Genomic DNA, 19,337 nt, shown 5'->3' with positions numbered 1-19,337 from the left:
CCACCAGCCTTGTGGGGACCCCTTGATGTTAACTAAAACTAGATGCAACTTAAAATCCAGTTTCCCAAGCACACCACCCATTTCAACTGCTCATAACAGGTGGGCTGGGCACACACCCTTCCCGGGAGAGGTCTCAGGGGCAGCCCGCCCTTGCTGTCCCATTGGCCTCTGGCTCGGGGGGGGGGGTGTTGTGCACCAAACTGGGGGATGGGCAGTTGGGGTTTGTAGGTAGGACCCAGAGCAGGAGAGGGAGACAAAGGAAGACGCAGGAGCCGGAGAGCGGTGTGACCAGGAAAAGGGGACAGACGGAGCTCCAAACTGCGCCATGAGCTGAGGGTGGGTGGCCTCCCCCAGGGGCACTTTGGGTGGCGCCTCCGTTTGGTGTAGGGCTGATGGTATTATTTCTGTGCCCACCAATGACCCTTTCTAACATAACAGAGAGGGGCAGATAATCACGTCTAGTTATCCCAATACAAAGCAATCTGCTGTTTGTTTCTATTACTACTTCTGTATATGCTACATGTGATTATGCCATAATCCGCAATGTGATTGGTTTTCCACGAAGGCACGGATACAAAGTTCACTTTTAAGAGAGGGTCAAAAAGCAAGCTGCCCTGAAAACCGTGTCAGGTGGCGAAGGGTGCCCATGCCAAGCAGACACAGTGAGAATGAGGAAGAGTCCACTTTCTCCGTGGCTCTGGACAGGTGGGGACACACCGGGTGGAGAGGGGGGCCGGGCCGAGAGACGTCGGGACAGCTCCATGCGCCTTACTGCACGGCCTCTGGGAGGGTGCCTGCAGAGGGTCTGGATTTGGGGAGAAATCCCTGCCAATTCCCAAGCAGTGGACACTAACAATTCCCGAGGTGTGGGAGCCGGTGCTCTGGAAAAGCCACCAGGTTCTGGGCACTCGATCCAGCCTGCTGCTCAGAGACCATCCAAGAAGGAAACGTTCCCACGCTCCTCCTGGATGAGGCTCAGGGAAACCAGATGAGCGCCAAGATCCCCCAGGGGCCACCAAGGGCAGAGAGAGACCTCGTGCCAGACCTCTGATGACTTCGCACAGGCCTAGGGCCTCCACAAAGGGGACCGTGGTGGGATGCGTGAGATTCCTCCACCCTCTCAGCCCCCGTATTTATTTCTCTGGCTCAGGAAAAGGAGGTCAGGGGGCCACAGTGAAATGTCTCAAGAAACCAGGCTGGTGGGTTTGTTTGTGGGGCCAAAAGGTAAGACAGGGCGAGGGTAAGGGGCAGCTTCGGGAATTCCAGAAAATTTCAAAGGGAGGCGGTGATGGGGTAACAGTGGCCTGAGAGTTACAGGGTCCTGGGATGGCTCCTCCCCCACCATTTCAAGGAGCCGAATGAAACAATCAGCCAGCCGAGAGAGCACAGTGAACCTGACCCCACCCCCTCATCCCCCACCCCACCCCCCGCAGCCCAGATTTGGCACCTGCAACTTCTGGAAGGAGCACACAGGCCATACAGGTCTGAGGCAGCTTTTCCAACCCCCCTGGAGCTCGCACACAAACAGCTGTGGGGGCCTTGGCCCCTTCAATGGAGGGGGCAGCCCTAGACCAGGGGGCGCACCCCAGGCAGAGCTGCCCACCTTGGGGTACACACATTACCAGGGGCCCCGTTCCAGTTCCAGGACAACCCTCAGTTCACTTTCCCAGTGAACTGAGTGCTCTGCCCCCTGGAAACCAGAGTGACTAACTCACCTACCCAAGCAACAGGCATGGGGTGAACAGCCAAGACTTTAACTAAGCCCAGGGCCCCCAGAAGCCCTGTACTTGGCCATCCTGTCATCTCCAGAAGCAATGGGAACCCTCCTACCTGGGGTACCCGAATCCTGGGGCAGTGGCAGCGGTCTCAGACACCAGTCCCACCAGCGCTCGTGGTTTCGTTCCTACATCCTGCACGCCTACAGCTTCTGAAACCACCAGGCGGTGCTTCTTAAACTACAGAAGAGCACATCATAAAACGAGCTGTGGGTCCCACCCCATGGGGCCGTCTGAAAGTCTGCGCCTAGCCCAGGACTCTGCACCTTAACCTGTGCCATGGGCATGCCCACAGGCGACCAAGTGAGCAAGCCCAGGAGACACTGCACCAGGACTCCTGGCTGGTCTGGACAAGCTCACCCCCTGGACATCCAGTATCCAGGCTTCAGGGCAAACCCATCCTCAGCCACCCAGTTCTCCACAGTCACAACACAAGTGCCCAGCCGCACTCCCCGGAAGGATGGACACGCAAGGCACCACTCCAGGTGATGGCCACCGAGCCCCCAACATGGATGGAGGTCACAGAATGGGGGAGTGTCTACAGATACCTGGAGTCCAGGGCAGGAGAGACGGGGTTCACATGGTGCCACCTCTCCTGGTGGCACCCGAGGCTGCCTCCTCATCCCACAGGCTCTGTCTCAGGGCCGACCCATCAAGCACCCGACCTCACAGGTTTCCCCTCCAGCTCCACCCCTGCAATCTGGGGTCACTGCCCAGGGAGGGGCTCAACCCACTGGGCCTCATAACTAGCACAGTCCCCCACCTTGCTCCTGAGGTGCATAACAGGTGCCAACGCTTCAGGCTGAGGCAAGACCAACTAAAGGGATGCCCTGGGGACTCCACGTGTGGGGCAGTTAGTGGTCACATTTCTTTGAGCTAAAGGCCTGCCCTGGGACTGGGGCTTGCGTCCCCGATGGAACGTGCGTCTCTCCTGTGCATTCTCCACACTGTGCTGTGCACACACTTTCAAAAACTCACAAAAAAGACGAGGGCCAGAAGACTGGGCAACTTCAAAGAGAGCCGGGCAGGACGGGGAGTGGGGGGGGGCATGAGAAGGAGCAGAGGCCAAAAATCCAGGGTCTTATCTGAAATCCATTTTTAACAACGGAAAAAATGTGGAGCACCCTGGGGCCAGAACATGTTTACAAAGCAGATTCCCAGTCCAGGGCACAGCAGGCAGCTTGGCCATTACTCAGTACCTCCTGGAGGAAAGGCCACTGAGGTTCAAAGGAGAGAGCTGACTCAGAAGCCAGGGCCCTCCGCTACCGAGGCTGGGCCCTGCCACCCGGGGTGGGGTCTGCCTGCTTGAAGTCTCATTCTGTCCACTTACTCAGCTCATGTGAGCACGATCACCGACGGTGGCAGGCAGCCAGCATCCCAGGTAAGGCTCAAAGTCCTTGGCCTGGAAGGCACAGGCTTCTCTTCTCCACGCTGGCCCGGCCCAATCTGGGGCTCCCGGGAGATGAGGGGGAGGGACACAGCACAGAAACGGGCACAGAAGGCAAGTGAGGAGCCCCAGCTCAGGATCAGTGGGCAGCAGGCCAGGGCCAGGCCTGGACCCCACAGGTGCTGACCCCAGCCCAGCCCCGTGCAACTTCAGGCCTCTTCGGGGCCAGCTGGAGAATCATGGGGTGGCCTCCCCAAAAACCTGTTCATCTGCTTCAGAAGGCTCCTACAGTTCCCCCTCAGACCCCTTCTGCACCTGCCCTTGGCGGAGTGTGGAGCACCAGCGGCTTCCCCTGGCTCTGTCCTCCCAGCACCTAGGAGACCCAAGCAAACACTCCCTCTCCTGTGTTATATTTTAAACCAGCCACTACTCTCCCAGGTTACCAGGGAGGTTTCTTATATTTTAAAAACACCTGCCAGTAAAAAAAAAAAAAATCTTTGCATCCCTGCCCCACACCCCATGATAGAGTTGTACAATTAGCAATCCCTGGCCACCCATGCTACAGATACCCAGCCCACAAGTTTAAAACACCCTGGAGGTATTGGTCATCTTTGCCCTGCACAGGTAACTGTAACATTTGGGTTTGTATTAAATCCACCGAGGCGATAAGCAGGGCCAACGAGAGGACGAAGATGGAGGGATGCAGTCCAACAGAGGCAGCAGAGTAATGCACCATCTGGGGACCCGGGACCCGGGTACTGGGCCCCCAGACCTGCACAGGGATGCAATCCTGCTGCGCCAGAGGGTCCTGGTTCTGCAGATTCAGTCTGGTCTGCAGAGGGCCCCGCAGTCTCCCTGAGGGGCAGGAGGCACCGGGTCACTTCTGGGCAGGGCACCCAGCACGCAGCTGCAAGGGCTTTATCCGTCCTGCACTTTGGGCAGCCACATAAACAGCTTCCTCTCATCAGGGGTGTCCAACCTTTTGGCATCTCTGGGCCACACTGGAAGAAGAGTTAGTTGTCTTCGGCCACACGTTGAATGCATTGTGACATGTAATCACAGAAACAGCTCATAATGCTTTAAGTACATCTACGATTTTTTGTTGGGCCACATTCATGATTGTGGCAGGTTGGATATCCCTGGATGCCTTCTGGATTGCTGGGCCCACCCAGATTCTACTCTGTATCCTGAGACCAGCAGAGTGCGCACCCTGTGATATGACCACACAGTTTGCACCCCGACCCAGGACAATCGTTTCAGACAGGGAGGTAGCCAGGACCCCCGGGAACAGTTCTCCTCTAGTTCAGGGGTAGGACGGATCCACTCGGGAACGGGCTGCGGACACACTGTCCCAGGGCTCTGAAACAACTTCCAGCGCACTCAGTACCCAGCGCAGGCACCAGGAGGCTCAGGAGCTGATGAACAGTCGGGACCGGAAGGTGGCGGGTCACGAAATTTACGCGCGCGCGGCGGGCGGGGCTCCCGCCTCTTGGCGCTTCCGGTCAAAGCGGCTAGGGTTCCCGGGTGGTTTCCCCGGGAAGGCACCAGGGGTCCGCGGGACCAGAGGAGGGTAGGGGCGGCGTTCACAGCACCAACTAGTTGGACCGCTGGGGAGACGACCGGAGGTGAGCCCTCCCGGCCGCGGACTTGCGCGCCGCGACCACGTGGCAGAAAAGCCGCGGCGGCAGCAGGCTTCCAGCGGCACAACAGGGGGTCCACACATGCGGGCAGTGGGGGGGGGGTGGGGCCGCGCGCGGTTGCCCACGGCCACCCGTTGACAGAAATGGGTCTGTGTCACCGTGCGCCCACGGTACCCTGCACGCAGGCTCCGGTCCGCGCCTCCTGCACTCATTTCTGAGATTCGCCGCCTGCACCCCACCCCACCGCCGCACTCACTTCAGGGCCCCCCCACGCCCGCAGGCACCCGCAGCCCTCCGCCCGCGCCTCATCAGGACCGCGGCGTGCGCGGCCTGCATCCCTCTGCGTTCGCCCCTAAGATCCAGAACGGGCGCCCTCTGCATTCACCTCTGAGGCCCAGAATCCGTGCCCCCGACCAGTCCCCCCGCCCGCGTCCCTCCATCTCCGGCCCGGCAGTCGGAGGTCTCACTCACGAGCGTTCATGTAAGCGGAGAGTCACCTCTTGGGACCACACATGCATACATTTCGCATCTCGGATCGCAGTTCCCTGACCCGCCCACGTCACTTCCCCGGGTCACGCGGTCCCCTCGTGGAGCACGCCTGGGCGCCAAATGGGAGACACGGCCCAGCCCCGTTTGTCCTTTGGACCCCGGCTGCAGCCCCCACTGGACCACCCCTCCCAGAGCGCCCGAGTGCCCACAGTACACGCCCTAAAACAGTCCCCTTCAGAAGCCCCCTTGCCCGGCTGCAGCCTCCACTAAACCACCACCTCCCACCAGCCCTCCAGGACCCGCCTTGCGCCTACCCACAGGGCGCCCAGGTCACAGCTCGCAGATGTTCTAGAAGCCTTCTCGTACTGATCTGAAGGGAGGCCCTCCCCGCCCTCACCCTAGCTGTGACCGCCCCTTGGAAGAGTGCCGGCCCCCTGACCCCTGTCTCAGCCCCGCCTGCCTTCCTGAGCAAGAAGTTCGTGTGCTTTTTCTTTTAGGCTCTTTAAAACGTTCCAATCCTGGCTTACCCGCAAGCTCCAGCCAGACACTGGTCACAGTGCCAGGCAGGACTGTTGGGGTTTGACGGAGTTCTCCCTCCCCCAATGCAGCCTGCGCAATTCACACTGACCCACATTTGGCTTGGTGGCTGCTTCAGGACTACAACCTGGCACAGACACCTGACCTTGGGGTCACAAACAGCAAGCCCCCCCCGCCCATACACACATTGTACATATGCCCAGTGCCTGGGCTGAGGGAGGGGAGGGGTGAGGGTGGCATGCCTGAACTTGACCCAGGGCTAGCTAGCAGCCCCAACCCCTGAGCTGGCTCACCCCTCTGTACTGGGCCTGCTCCACTGGGCAGTGAGGCCCATAACGCATGATTGGCAGCGGCCTCCGGGTCACTGGACGATGAGCTGCACTCTCCAGGCTGCCTACAGGTTGGGGCATGACTGGGGAGGCTGGGGTTACCCAGGCTGTGACACTCGGGCTTAAGGAGTCATGGAGAGCCCTCAAACGCCCCCACTGCTCTCCCCTCTTCTCTGCCGGGAAGGGAAGAATCAGGAGCCTGGCCTCAGAACCTCAGAAGCATCCACTATGCCCGCATGCCACCTAAAATGCAGGCACAAAGGGGTCTGGCCATCAGGCGCTCAGAGTCAGAGTCATTTCTGCCCACGGCCTGGCCGTAGCAAGGAACTGGGGTTTGGGTCATCTTCTGGCCAGAGGATGGTGGGAGCGTCTGCTCAGCAGACCCACCAAGGGTGTGTGAGGACTGTTGGGTCTCCTAGTGTGTGGGTGCCTGTCCACGCCCCCCAAGAACTTGATCATGGACCCTATTCAGGGGTGCCCAACCTGAGGTCCATAGGCCGCATGCAGCCCAGGATGGCTGTGAATGCAGCCCAACAGAAAGTCGTAAATTTACTTAAAACGTGTGTGTGTGTGTGTGATTATGTGTCCCAGTGTATTTAATATGTGGCCCAAGACAATTCTTCCAATGTGGCGCAGAGATGCCAAAAGGTTGGACACCCCTGTGAATACCTGAATGGGTGGCCACCTGCTGCCTCAGCCTTGGGTTGATGTGAGGCCTTCAAAAGGGCTTCTAAGTGGGGCCTGGGGTGGCTCTTGCGAGGTAAGGAGAGATGAAGAGGGAGCACATTCCCTGGCAGGTTCCCCTCCATCCATGCTGGCTCTTCCACACAGGCCTTCTCCGTGGGCGTGTGGGAGTCCCACCACCCACAGGCCTTACTTAGCAAACGGAAGGGATAAAGCAAAAGGGTATGTCTCCTCCATGAGGGACCCCACCTATGGACATGGGGACCAGCTGGGGGGTAGGCAGACCAGCAGTGCAGCCCCTCCTAGAGCAGGACAGAGTTGTTACTAGAAAGAGGAGTGGAAAGCAAGACAACTGGCACAAGGGACAGCATGAGTCACCGACCCTCATGAGGGCACAGTGAGAAGGACCCTGCCTGTAGACGCAGGGTGATGGGCTCAACCATCTGGCTTGGGGACAGGAGGGGAGGCACCCACAGCAAGCACAAGCATGCACAGGTGCCCAGAGAGCAGTCTTTCCGCACCTCTCCCCACCCCCCAGCAGTGAGAACCTGAGGGCCCACGATTTCCTCTCTCCAGTCCCTCCCCTGGTGGTATCTCCCTGACACATGTGGAGCCAGATAAAATGCTGGTTGGACCAAGCCTTTCCCCAACCCCCCAGCTGACGAGCTGCCCTGCCAGCCAGGGCTTCTAGAAGTCTGGCCACACAAGGCCCAGGGTTCCCACAGGAGCTGTGTGCCTGGGGGCCTTGATCACCGCTGCTCCTAGAAGAGCTCCAAAGGAAGAGTGGCTGGCCCTGGGTGGCTCCTGGGGGACGAAGAGCTCCCAGAATTTTTGGTGTGATGCCCGCTGCCAGGAGCAGCCCCAGGAGCCAGGGCATTGGCTTCAGAGGCTCCACGGATGCAGCTGGTAGAAAGCATTGTCACCAAACTGAGAGGTGTACAGACACCAATGTTTTGGGGTGTCACTTTCGAGAATGGACCCTGTGTTTTAGTCACTGTAGCTTTAAGTGTTTCTCTGTGCTTAATAATCTATTCCCCAGACATGTAAGGACTGGCTTCAGGGTCGGGGTAGGTGCTGCAAGGGTCACAGAGGGAGCAAGAGCTGGTCCTTGGGGGGATCCACGGTCAGGATGGCCCAGCATTACTGATCCACCCAGCTTCCCCACCCATGGGCTCCAGTCACCCCTGCTCAGAGGGTGCCTAGGGTCTGTCTACAGGCCCACAGAGACCCCCTCCCCTCCCAAAGGAGCCCAGAGGGGCTCTGGAGTTGTACTGTGGAGCAGTACCCAGCCCTTCTTCCTCCCACCCTGAAGAGATGCCCCCAGCTCACTATCTCCTGGCACTCCTCCCAGAATGTCCCCCGTGCTCCCAACACCCCTTCCTTCCCTGATACTAGCTAGAGACTGACAGCTTACAGTCCAGGTCAAGACAGCAAGGGGCCAGCCCTCCAGTGTGGGCTCTCTCGGGCCCTCCTCCCAGCAGGACTTCAAGGGACCTTGCCCTTGGGTATCAGTGGGCACCAAGGTCAGGGGCTTTGCCGTGGGGCAGCAAGAGCGGGGACGGCCAGCTCGGCCCCATCTGTGTGTGCACAGAGCAGCCCGAGCAGTGAAACAGAAGGGTCCTGGGGGTGGGCCATGGTTATTTGAGGCCTTGTCCCCAACAAGACCCTGCTTGTCCCCAGCCCAGTCCACCTCTCAAAGCTGGAGACGTGGAAGGTGGCGGGGCTTACCCCTTCTGGGGAGACATAACCTGCGCCCGATTTGAACACAGCTGTCCTTGCTCCCCAGCCACACAGGAGTCTCACGCAGGTTACCCACCCCCCAGCTCTCCCAGGCTCCAGGGCAGTCAGAGGTAGACTCGCCCTCCTGGTAGCCAGCTGCTGCCCAGGCCCCTCAGATGCTGCCAGGCATGCTGGCCTCAGCCAGGGAGACAGCCTACTCTCCAAGCCCCCAAAGGAGGGACCAAGAGATGGGGTTTGGGGGGATGGCCTTGAGCCACACTTAGGAGAGATCAGGGAAGAACGTGATTGTCTCAGGAAGGTGAGGAGCTGACTGTCCTCTTCTGCAAGATGCCTAATGGGGGCCCGCTGAGGGCAGGAGTCTAGCTGACCTCTTCTGCCGAATGAGACTGGACTCAGAGGCTGGGGATGGATAGGAAAAGGAGGATGGAGACGGAGAAAGAGGGAGAGGCAGACGGAAGGGAGGGGTAGGACACGCGGGCCTGTGCTCAGCACTGCAAGGGCAGAAGGTCGTGCACTGACCTAACATACCTTGGCTGTCACACAGCCAAGTGGCCTCTGGCCTGGAAAGTGGGTGGGATGGACTGTGCCTTTCCCACAGCCTTGGATTCTGCTGACGTATGTCAGCTGCAGAAGCAGGGCTGAGACCAAATGCTACCACACAGGTGCTGCAGGCACCCCAAAGCACCTCTGGAAAAGGTTCCCACCAAGATACCCAAGGACCAACCCCGTAGTGCCTGGCCTGGGAGTAGCCCCCTCCAAGAAGACTGTCCGGCCACCAGCTATCGCCTTGGCACTGGTCCTCAGGGTGGAGGGGACCCGACAGTGCTTCTGCACCATGTCTTGGTTCACCTTCCACCATGAAGTGCATCCTGGCCCCTCTTGTGCCTGGAAGACTTCGGTGAGGATGCTTGAAGGGTCCAGGCAACCACCCAGGAAGAGGGGCCTCTGGACCTGGCCCTTCAGAGGCTAAGTGCCCCAGGGAGGTCCACAGCAGCCTGTGCCTCACTGCTCCCCTAAGCGCCGAAGGCAGACAGAACCAGGAACTCGGGAGGGCGCTTTTCTCTTCCACGGGAATGAAATGCACGTTTGAGAGCCACGCCCCCTTCCGTCCACTGGCTGTGGTCAGGGAAGGCCACATTTCGGGCTCTGAGGGCTGGGCTGGGGATATGCAGGACCTGTGCCCTCAGCCCTTGGGTGACTGTGTCACCCCCAGGACCCTTCTGTTTCACTGTGCTCAGGCTGCTCTGTGCATACCCAGTTGGGGTTGGGATGGATGCCCAGCTCTTGCTGCCCCACGGCCAAGCCCCCGACCTCAGTGCCCATTGACACCCAAAAGCTTCCTCCCCAAGGTCCAGGAGCCCTCAGCCGGGATCAGGGCAGGAGCAAACAAGGGGAGACATGTAAGCTAAGGTGGGGCACCCAGAGCCATTGGCAGCAGGGGCCACTTGGAAGGTGCAGCCCACTGAGCACCCAGTCCCGCAGCCCTCCCCCACCCCACTGAGTCCTGGACTGAAGCCCACCCCCCACCATGACCTCAGGGTGGCACAGTCACTCCCTGCTCGGCTTTGGCCAATGAGTGTTAGCAGGTGGGGCGGGCTGAAATATATCCTGGGGTGGGACTTGCCTTGTCCACTCCCGTGAGAGACTCTAACGGTGACCTGGTGGCTGCTGATCCAAGGAGGACTAGAACCTCGAGAGAGGAGTAGGACCCCCTGCAGCCCAGAGCCCCCAGCTGGACAGGCCAATCCCCTAGCCACCCACTGGCTGGTGGGTGGGAAAGCATGCTTTCTTCTGACAGTTACTGAGTTTGGACTGCCTGTGACACAGCACTGCAGTGACAACAGCTGGCTGTGACATGGGGAAGGAGTAGAGACCAGCCAGTCCGTAAAAGTTTCGAGAAGTTAGCCGTGCGGTTTCCCTGGATACAGCAACAATGCAGAATGAACTGCTCTCCACTTCATAGCCGGACTTTTTTACATCTGGGTAGCTATTACTTTTTAATTATGTAATCTATCAGCCTTATTGGTCTTTTCATTAATTTTTAAATTTGGAAATAATTATAGATCCATATGGAGTTGTAACAAATACCACGTATCCTTCACCCAGTTTTCCCAAACTGACTTCTTGCGAAGTTGCTCAGCCAGGATGCCATCAGCCTTGAATTTAAAGGGAGAAGAAAAACCTGCTAAGGAGGAAACGAGCCCACAGTAGTCCTCTCCGAACCTGAGGCGGTGGGTGTGGGTCAGCCCGTCGCTGCAGCCCACCAGGCTTCTCTGACGGCGTGTTCCTGCCTGTAGCAGGTCAGCTGGCTGGGAGGGCCCCCCCAGGGTGGGCTCAGGCCGGCGGCCACAGGCCGGGCGCTGGTTCTAGCCCACAGTCGGGAGGTGCTGCTGTGTGGGGCTGACACAGTGATCAGACCTGTCACCTCGGGCCTAGCTCCTCCTCCAACTCACGGTGGTCCTATCCTCCAGGGTCATCAAGGCTCCTCCTTCTGAAGCCCCTAGTGCCCAGCATGGCCTGCCTCGTGGGGTGACCTGGGACGAAGGTTGGGAGCTCAGGGTGGACAGCCTTTATGCAGAGAAACAAAACCTGTGAGGGACACACCGGTGACCACGTGACAAGAAAAGTGTGCAAGTGAGGGGCTGAAAAGCACAGCCCGGGAATGGGCGTGAGCCGGTGTTAACACCAGAGAAAGCTGCATTCAAGGTAAAGAGTGAAGTGGGTGTGGGAGGGCATGTTACACGGATGAAACACATCTGCACGCATGGGGGTGCGGGAGTTAAGTCTGTGGGACCAGAGGAGAGTGCAGCCGCACCCAGCCACCCAGAACCTGGGTTCTGGGGCACATGCTGTAGATCACAGAAGAAATGCAAAACGAGGGCATACAAAACAAATTCTATTGGTGATTTTATTTTTTCATATAAAATGCAGAACACATACAGAGCATACACATTTTTTTAAGTCTCATTAAAAATTTTAAAAGTGCGCCCTGGCTGGCGTAGCTCAGTGGATTGAGCGTGGGCTGCGAACCAAAGTGTCGCAGGTTCGATTCCCAGTCAGGGCATATGCCTGGGTTGCAGGCCATGACTCCCAGAAACCACACATTGATATTTCTCTCTCTCTCTCTCTATCTCCCTCCCTTCCCTCTCTAAAAATAAATAAATAAAATCTTTAAAAAAAATTAAAAAAAGATTAAAAGCCCCCAAACCAAGCTGTAAATCAAAGCTCTATTTCAAAAAAAAAAAATTAAAAATTGTGGGGGAGTGATGGGGGGAAATGCAGACAACTGTAATTGAACAACGGTATAGTAATTAAAAAACTAAAAAATAAAAAATTGCTTAGGCCACATTTTCTGAACTTTATAAAAAATATTAATGAAACAAAAAAATACAACAAAGCTTTACTTGTTGAAAATTTTCAGTTATTTTTCCAAATGAGTCCTGAGTCAAAAAGGAAGTGAAAACTGACCTGGTTTTGGAGAATTCATTGCACAACGATGTTTGTGTTATTTCCTAGTTTTATTACTCAAATTAAAAAAAAATAGCTGTTAACTCAGACACTGGAACAGAAAAGGAGCAAAGTCAATAAAAGAAAATAAAAAAGAATGACATGACAAGAAAAGCAGAAATTGGAAAGCAAATAAACTTGATCTTTTTAAACCAAAAGATAATTCCTTTAAAAAAATAAATAAAAGCTTCCTCTTCCTGACACCGCTGTTGCAGAATGGACCGGTATGTGGGGACACACAGGATACTATTACCAAATGAACTCCCCTTTCTCCCAGGGTCCTCCTGTACTAGGTTCGCCTTGCCCATGGCCAGGGAATTACAGCTCTCAGTGTCAGAGATTGGTGAAAAGGAAAATAATTATTTATTCAAAATAAGGTATACAGACTTAAGAGTAATGGCTTAATGTCTTCATTAAAGTCCCTTAAAACACCCACAAACACACGCAGTCCCTCCTTCCCCACTCTGCCCAGTCCAGCCAGTCAGGGGTGCTGGATCTCAGGAAAAGAAATAGAGGTCCGTGGCTCAGGTAACTCCCAGTTATTCCCAGTAACCCGTGCTCGGGTGGCAGGCCTCCCGTGGTTCCCAGCACCATCAGCTTTGTCACTGGGATCTCCAGTTCTTAATCCAAACACACAGGACCCCTTCTCATGGCCCACCAGCAAGAGTCCTTTCACTCCTTTTGTTCGTGCGGCATCTCTACTACATTCTTCCGAACTGCTAAGACAGAGCTCTGCATTGCTGCTACATCTTGCTTTCTGACTTCCTAAGCTGCATGGCAAAGGGAGCCCCAAAGCCGCATGGGTCCCCCTTCTCTCCAGAGCTGCATGGTCCCCTTCTCCCAAAGCCTTGTGGTTCTCCCCTTACTCCAAGGCCACGTGGTCCCCTCTAGCATGGCTGTCGTGCCTGGGTATAAATCCCAGCACCAATCTTCCTCTGCAGCCCTATTTCTGATTCTTCCCACAATCGGCAACATCTGCCAGCATTCCCATCTTTTTCCAGCTTTACTGGGCTGCCATAGTAAGTCAGGGCAGGCATGGCCCCATGGCATGGAACCAATCATCTCCAAGCTCTCACGCAGGCGATGTAACTGGGGGAGTTGCTTCCCAGTTACATCTTGGGTGGAAGTCACTCCCATCTCCCTGACTCAAAGTTATTTAACATATGCATGAAGCCAGTTAAAATGTATAGATATGTTAAATGACCATGCCTGAGGTTAGTTGCAAAACTGTTGCTATGCAGAACAACTCTCAATGGCCCTGCTCCATATGTCCCATCCCCCAGTTCAGATTTGTGGGGGTGAGGACATCCTATATTTTTTTAATATTTCCTGGACACCCTGAGTTCTGGACCCCATTACAAATCCCTGTTTGGGGGCCCCCTTGCTGCACACTGTTACATTGTCCTGAGGTGACCTCTGAAGATGGTTCGCTCTTCACTTGACCCAGAAAACCCCACAAAACCATGCAAATCAAGAGATTCCACTCCAAAGTGTTGAGTTCAGTTCAGGACAGCTTCCCTGTTCTGTTCATTAAACTTTGGGACATTGAAACACAGGCAGGCTTAGGAGAGATGATTGGATAGAAAGCATTGCTCTATTCATTTACCTCCCAGCCTAGAAAGAAAGAAAGAAAGAAAGAAAGAAAGAAAGAAAGAAAGAAAGAAAAAGAAAGAAAGAAAGAAAGATTCCAATCTTCGTGTTCACTTTAAGAACACTCACGAAACTTCCCAGGCCATCAAGGGTATGCATATTTGAAAAGCCACCCACTAAAGCCACCAAGTATCTGAAAGATGTCACTTCAAAGAAGCAGTGTGTCCCATTCCGTCAATACAATGGTGGAGTTGGTAGGTGTGCCCAGGCCTAACAGTGGTGCTGGGCACAGGGTCAGTGGCCCAAAAAGAATGCCAAATTTTTGCTGTACAGAAAAAAGAAAAGAAAAGAACATGGCCTAGGGAATGCTCTGGGCATTAAAAATGCAGAGAGTAATGCTGAACTTAAGGGTTTAGATGTAGATTCTCTGGTCATTGGGCACATCCGGGTGAGCGAAGCTCCCAAGACGTGGCTCAGAACTTGCAGAGCTCATGGGAGGATTTACCTGTACAGGAGCTCTCCCAGCCACACTGAGATGACCCTACTGAGAAAGAGCAGACTGCTCCCGAACGAGGTGAGGATGCTGCACCGAAGAAGAAGACACCTCAGAAGAAACTACAGAAACAAAAGCTCATGGCCCAGGAGTAATTTCAGCATGAAATAAATATGAATAAAGTAAAAAAAAAAAAAGAAAAGAAAAGAACATGGCATAGGGAATGCTCTGGGCAACTAGACCAAGAATTACAGTAACACAAATGGCACAGGACAGAGGAAGGACTGCCGTGTGGGGGCCGTGACAGCTGGGGAACAACAGCCCACCCCCCACCCTGAGAAAAGTACTGATAATGCCCCATGCCTGCACACAAGACAGGCTCCAGCACAGGAGACAGGCGCCCAGGAGGACCGCCTGAGGCTGCCCCAAGGCTCCAAGCTGCTCCACCCACCGCCCTTCACCCTCGGAGCCTCCTGCTCAGCCCTGGGCTATATGAAAGCTCAGACCTCAGTTATAAGAGGTCAGTGCTGTCCCATCTGCCTCTTCCCTGAGCTCTACTCCAGAGCCCAGGAGGGTCTTTTTGTTTTTACGAAACTTGGCAAATAAAGTTCAAATTTATTCTCAAACCCAGTAAGGTAAAGGAGCCCAGAACATTCCGACAAGAACCTACCCTTCGCATCTCACTTCCACAAGGCACTAGCAGGGAGAACCCGTGAGGACCACTGGCTGTCACTGGCAGAGGGGGCCAGAGAGCCAGGCCAGCCCCGCCCTGTGGGGCACACAGTGTCTCAGGGTAGTGGGAGGCATCATCCCCCAGCGGGAGCCCCAAACCAGGGAAATGATTCTACCCAGGGGGAGTCACTGCCCTGGGCGAGGCAGGCAGGCAGGGAACTCTGAGAACACTGACAGAATGTGAGGGAACCCTGGAGCCAGGGTTCCGGGGAGTAGGGGACTGGAGGGCCTGTGTTTTGCATGGACCACTTTCTGGAATGTCTCAGTGAATCAACCTGGGGTTGGAGAGAGACAGATCCCATAGTGCAGGAGGGATGCAAGGGGCTCTGGCCTTTTAGGGTGGCCCCTGGGCCAGAGGGTGGGGTCTTCGTGGGAGAAGACAAGTCACGTGGAAACCTGTGTGGCCATTAGTGTGCCCCAGCCCAGAGCACACCTAACTCTCCCTGCACACACACACACACACACACACACACACACACACACGCATCTCAAGGCTCCAGGACACTGTGTCAAATGTGACTGGACCCTTGCCACTTCACCACTTCACCCTTTCTGGGCTGTGGGGGGACCCAGGCAGCAGCCTCTTCCCACGCCCCATGGCCTCTCCTGGGCCCTGGCCTCTTGCTCTCTTAGGACCTCGTGGCTCACTACTCTCTTCCAAGCATTTCCACAAACTGGGGCTGGACTCCCAAGGGGATGAGGGAGGGACACAGGGAGGGGAGCTCCATGCTCTCGGCCTGTCCCAGGCCTTTCACCCACTTACAGCGGTGCAGGCTCACAAAACATCCGATTGATTGAGGTGCAATTCACATGCAATAAATCATACCCATGTGAGTATGTGGCTCGATGCCTTCTGACAACATACATTGCACCTCCACATGTATCCACACACAGACCACTTGCATCCTCCGAGAGCCCAGCTCCTTCCCACCCACCCCGAACCCCAGCACGGAGCTGCCTCCTGGACAGTTCTGCAGGCAGGGGGACTCAGCAGCGTTTCTGGGACGCACCCGGCAGTTTTTCCCTTGTGGTTCTGAGTGGTCTTTGTTGTGTGATCTACCCTTCATTCCTTGATGGACATTTGGGCTGTTGCCAGTTTTAGTGATTACAAATAAGAATGCTACATACACCTATGCACAGGTTTTTGTGTGAATGTAAGTTCTCACTTCTTGAGTAGATGCCTGGAGTGGACTGTGAGGTCTCATTGCAGATGCATGCTTCCCTTTACAAGAAGCTGCCCACATGTTTTCCAAGGCAATTGTCCCATTGCACATTCCACATCCTCACCAACAATTAGTACTGTCAGCTTTTTCAGTGTTAGCCTTTCTTTTTTTTTTTTAAGTTTTTTTTTAAAGATTTTATTTATTTATTTTTAGAGAGGGAAGAGAGGGAGAGAGAGAGAGAGAGAGAGAGAGAGAGAGAGAGAGAGAGAGAGAGAGAGAGAGAGAGAAAAACATCAATGTGCGGTTGCTGGGGGTTATGGCCTGCAACCCAGGAATGTACCCTGGCTGGGAATCGAACCTGGGACAGTTTAGTTCCCAGCCCGCGCTCAATCCGCTGAGCTACGCCAGCCAGGTAGTGTTAGCCTTTCTAGTGGGGGTGACATGCTCTTTCCTCAATGACCAATGATTATGATACTGAGCATATTTTCATGTGCTTATCAGGCATGTGTATGTCTTCGTTATAAGTCTGTTTGAACATTTTGCATAATTTAAATATTGAGTAGCGAGTTGTAAATGTTATTTATGTATTCTGGATACGAGTCCTGGATCAGATGCATGGACTATGAATATTTTCTCTTAGCTGTGGCTTGTCTTGTTTGCTTAGTGGTATCCTTTGAAGAGCAGAAGGATTTAATTTTGATGAAGTTCAGGCTATCCACGTTTCCTCTCCTCGCTTGCTGTATCCTGAGAAACATCTGCCCACCCTAGGCTGGAGAAATCTCCTCCTATGTTTTCATCCATAACAGCACCGTTCAGTGGACTCTTCCGCGATGGTCGCGGCTGCATATCTGTGCTGTCCAACCTGGCGCCCTCCGGCTGCATGTGAGCCCTGGGAATGAGGCTGGAAATTTCCATTTTAGTTTTGGCTTCAAACCAAAATAATCTAAATGGAAATACCCTGTGTGGTTAATAGCTATCACAAAGGACGACACAGGTCTAGACATCCTACAGATTTTACTTTTAAACTTAGGTCCATTACCATTTCAAAATAGTGCTTGTGAGTGACCTGGGCATTTCTAGGTGTTTCTGCACTATTGATATAAAGACTGTCCTTCCAGCCCTGGCTGATGTGGCTCGGTGGGTTGGGCATTATCCTGTAAACCAAAAGGTCATGGGTTAATTTCCTGGTCAGGGCACATGCCTGGGTTGCAGGCTGGCCTACGGTTGGGGGTATGCATTGCACATGAATGTTTCTGTCGATCTCTCTTCCTCCCTTCCCCTCTCTAAAAATAAATAAATTCTCAAAAAAACAAAAACAAAACAAGACTGTGTTTCCCCAGTTGAATAACATCCACATGTCTGTTGAAATCAGTTGTTCGTGTATGTGTGAGTCTACTTCTGGACTCGGTTTTTTCCCTTTGATTGTCTGTGTATGCGTGAGCCCACCCTCTCTGCTCCACTCTCAAAATTGTTTTGACTATTGAATGTCCCTCAATTTCTATACAAAATTTTTAAAATATTTATTTATTTATTTATTTATTTTTTAAAGAGAGGGGACGGGAGGGAGCAAGAGTGGGGGAGAAACATCAATGTGAGAGAGACACATTGATCTGCGGCTTCCTGCACGTCCCCAACTGTGGACCAAACCAGCCACCTTCTGGTTCATGGGCCAACATTCCCAGGCATGTGCCCTGGCTGGGAATTGAATCAGCAACCTTTTGGCTCATGGTCAATCAGCTGATCCACACTGGCCAAGGTTTCATATAAATTTTAAATCAGCTTCTCAGTTTCTACAAAATAAAAAGGCTGTTGAGATTGTGATTGGATTGCATTCAATCTACACATAGGTCAATTTGGGGAGAATTTTCACCCTAAAAATGAGGCTTTTGCTCTATGAACATGGCACATCTCCCTGTTTCTTTAGCTGATCTTTAATTTCTCTCAGCAATATTTTGTGGTTTTCAGTGTAAATAACATACACAACTTTCATTCAATTTTTAGAGATTTTATCATTTTAATGTTACTACAAATGGTGTTTTAAACTTTTTATTTACCAATTACTTATTGCTAGTATTAGAAACACTGTTGATTTCTGTATATGAACTTTATATATTGTAACCTTGCTGAATTCACTTATTAATTCAGCTATTTTTGATAGATATTTTTAGTATTTCCTGCACCGACAGTCATGCCATCTCTGAGTAGACACTCACCTCTTCCTTTCCTGTTGTTATGCCTTCTATTTCTTTTTCTTGCCTTATAACATTGGCTCTCACAGAGCCAACATCCTTACCCTATTCCCAACATAAGAGGCAAGGCCTCTAGTCTTTTGTCATTAAGAGTAATGTTATGTATATGTTTCTGTTTAAATAGCTTGTTTGTAACCAGCATCCACTGCCCGTGATTTGGGGGCTGGATGGAAACCCTCTCTTGCCCTCAGGCACTTCATGTGCCAGAATGTCGCTGCATGTGGAACAAAGGCTGGGATGCCAACACCTCTGCAGGGTGGGGAGTACTCTTATTTCTCTGCCCTGGAAATGAAAACCAGGCAGGCCAGTCTTCAGAAATGGGCAAATAGAAACTCCACTTTGCAGGGGCCTTTTTCCACTGGTTATCTGAATGTCTTTTAAACACTTTCCTATTGTTATTTGGTAGTAGTAGTAGTATTGTTTTCAACAGCTTCATTGTGATTCCAAAGAAGTTTAAATGGCATTTTTCTCTCGTTCGGTGGGCTATTCAACCATTGGTTTGTAACCGTGGCCTGTTGGGAGACTTGGGGAAGGGGTTGGTGTGAAGGGCCTGGGGTCCACCCAGGGCCGTGCTGCTGCTGGGGCAGGGGTGTTGATGGAGGCTGGTATTTGCCAGGAGGGAGGGGGAGGGGAACAGACACTATACAGATGCTGTAGTCAGGGCTGTGCTCTGGGTCAGGGAAGGGAGCAGAGGCCGGGGACAAGCCAAGGTGGGAGGATGGGCCTCATGCTGACGGTCCTGCTTACATGCCAGGTAGAGAGGGCCGAGGATGACCCTGAGCTCATGGGCTCGCTTGCTGGGACGATCAATGACCTGCTCAGCCTCGGGAGCTTCAGGTTAGGGTCCCCCCCTTGGGACCCTTGTTCAACCTCATGAGTTTCCCTTGTACCTCCCAGGTTTCTCCTGAGGGTTCCCCTGGGCCTGGTTGCTGCCAGTTGAAATAGGGACCTTCGACGAAGTTGCAAGAAAAGCATTTTGGGGACCCCCATATGGGAGGATGAGATGCAGTGGTAAGATTTAT

At 53.8% G+C, this 19,337-nt stretch overlaps 1 protein-coding gene, 1 long non-coding RNA gene and 1 pseudogene across 7 annotated transcripts in view; 2 read left to right on the top strand and 1 right to left on the bottom strand.

Moving 5' to 3' along the window:
• SLC19A1 (solute carrier family 19 member 1) overlaps positions 1–5,668 on the bottom strand; it is a 17,222-nt gene extending 11,554 nt beyond the window's left edge. The window contains exons 1-2 of one of the 6 annotated variants that reach the window (XM_045852705.1): positions 5,606–5,624; positions 1,831–1,955 (exon numbers count right to left, since the gene is read on the bottom strand). Coding sequence is in view for 2 of the 6 variants with exons in the window: in XM_045852708.1 (XP_045708664.1) it covers positions 5,274–5,320 (47 nt within the window). In the remaining 4 variants the exon portion in view is untranslated. Of the gene's footprint in view, positions 1–1,830; positions 1,956–3,105; positions 3,555–5,273; positions 5,489–5,605 lie in introns of those variants that run through there. The other 5 variants (XM_045852704.1, XM_045852706.1, XM_045852708.1 and 2 more) reach the window with 5 other exon arrangements.
• On the top strand, positions 4,674–19,337 carry LOC123828106. The gene is made up of 3 exons (XR_006787421.1): positions 4,674–4,787; positions 11,053–11,287; positions 19,213–19,337. It is a non-coding gene; the product is annotated as an uncharacterized LOC123828106 (long non-coding RNA).
• Positions 13,572–13,710, top strand: LOC123828131 (annotated as a pseudogene).

Source organism: Phyllostomus hastatus, unplaced genomic scaffold (assembly GCF_019186645.2).
Source record: "Phyllostomus hastatus isolate PE091 unplaced genomic scaffold, TTU_PhHast_1.1 phas_contig_948, whole genome shotgun sequence".
In the NCBI taxonomy this organism is placed as follows: Eukaryota; Metazoa; Chordata; class Mammalia; order Chiroptera; family Phyllostomidae; genus Phyllostomus; species Phyllostomus hastatus.
The sequence above is the reverse complement of the archived record's forward strand: the minus strand, read 5'-3'. Positions and strand labels throughout refer to the sequence as shown.